General features: G+C 30.4%; 1 protein-coding gene across 1 annotated transcript in view; it reads left to right on the plus strand.

The window, feature by feature from the left end:
* LOC109233016 (transcription factor bHLH106-like) overlaps positions 220-1,306 on the plus strand; it is a 2,134-nt gene continuing 1,047 nt past the window's right edge. The window contains exon 1 of the mRNA XM_019398750.1: positions 220-702. Within this exon, the coding sequence (XP_019254295.1) occupies positions 409-702 (294 nt within the window). The 5' untranslated portion in view covers positions 220-408. The remainder of the gene's footprint in view (positions 703-1,306) is intronic.

The raw sequence follows: 1,306 nt of genomic DNA on the forward strand, positions 1-1,306 counted from the left end.
AAATAAAAAATTAAATATGATAAGAAAATTAGGACAAACACCTAACAGTTAAGTATCTCACAATAATTAAAAACATATGTTTATTTTCTAATATAATCTTGGACAATTCTCACTAAAATCTTTTCTCTTTGACGGTCAAATTGAAGGTGCTTACAAGAAGATAAAAGGTGCTTTCTCTTTTTTCAGATAAAATAAAACCGCGTGGTTTTCATACCATCATTTCATGTGACCACAACTCAACCAAAACGACCTCAACAAAAAAGAAACGACCAAAAAGATATAAAAGAGAAGAAGAAAAGTCCTACCAAAACCCTAGACATAATCATACATCTTATCCAATCATTTCCACTTATTCCTTTCTCTAAATTCCCACCGAAAGTTTCTCTTTAGAATCTAAAAACCATCAATATGCAACAAGAAAACATGCTAGAAAACTTGGATTTTTGCCATCATTTGACCGAAAATAGATCAAACGAGAATATGGGAGAATATGGTTTTGATATTCCAGCTATCAAAAGCTTTTGTAGCTCATCATTTTACTCTCAAGCAGTGAAATTTCAAGAAACTGTAGAGAGTATTACTACTCCAGAGGCAAGAGCTATTGCTGCTTCCAAGAATCATAAAGAAGCTGAAAGAAGAAGAAGAGAGAGGATTAATTCTCATCTTGATAAACTCAGAACCCTACTTTCCTGCAATTCAAAGGTAATTTCTTCGTACGTGTGTATAAAGAATTCTTTACAGTGTCAATCATGTAAAGAATATCAACAAGTAAATCCCCTTTAAATATGAGATTTGTAATCTTGAAAATATGATACGCTACTTGATTTAACAGGTAAAAATGACTTAAATTCGTGGTATAAATTAAATTTTTTTACATGGGTGCATATAACTTAAACTCTTATTATTAGTACTCTTGTGTTACTCCCTTACTCTCTCTTTTTCCTTACTAAATATGTTGGAAGATTGAATGAAAACATGATTATTCTTTTTGGTGAAAAAATGAACAAATTCATCTATTTATTTGATATTCTTTTTTATTGATAATTTCCAAAAAAAAATCCCTTTTTTTAGCTTCGAATTCTTTTAAAAACATATCTAAGGGGCATAGCTTTACAGAAGAAATTAACTTTATTTGAATCGTCCTTTGAATTTTTCGGTTCCATGCCAGTTTAGGCTAACCTTATTACTTAGGTCATTTATCTCCTTACGGAATTTCCTACCGAAACTACTCAAGATACATTTCATATTGCAAAAAGTCAAGATCTCAAGACCTTTGGATTTGAAGTAGAACAAAATCATGATTTTA

The sequence above is a fragment of the Nicotiana attenuata genome, chromosome 10 (genome assembly GCF_001879085.1).
Source record: "Nicotiana attenuata strain UT chromosome 10, NIATTr2, whole genome shotgun sequence".
Taxonomy (NCBI): Eukaryota; Viridiplantae; Streptophyta; class Magnoliopsida; order Solanales; family Solanaceae; genus Nicotiana; species Nicotiana attenuata.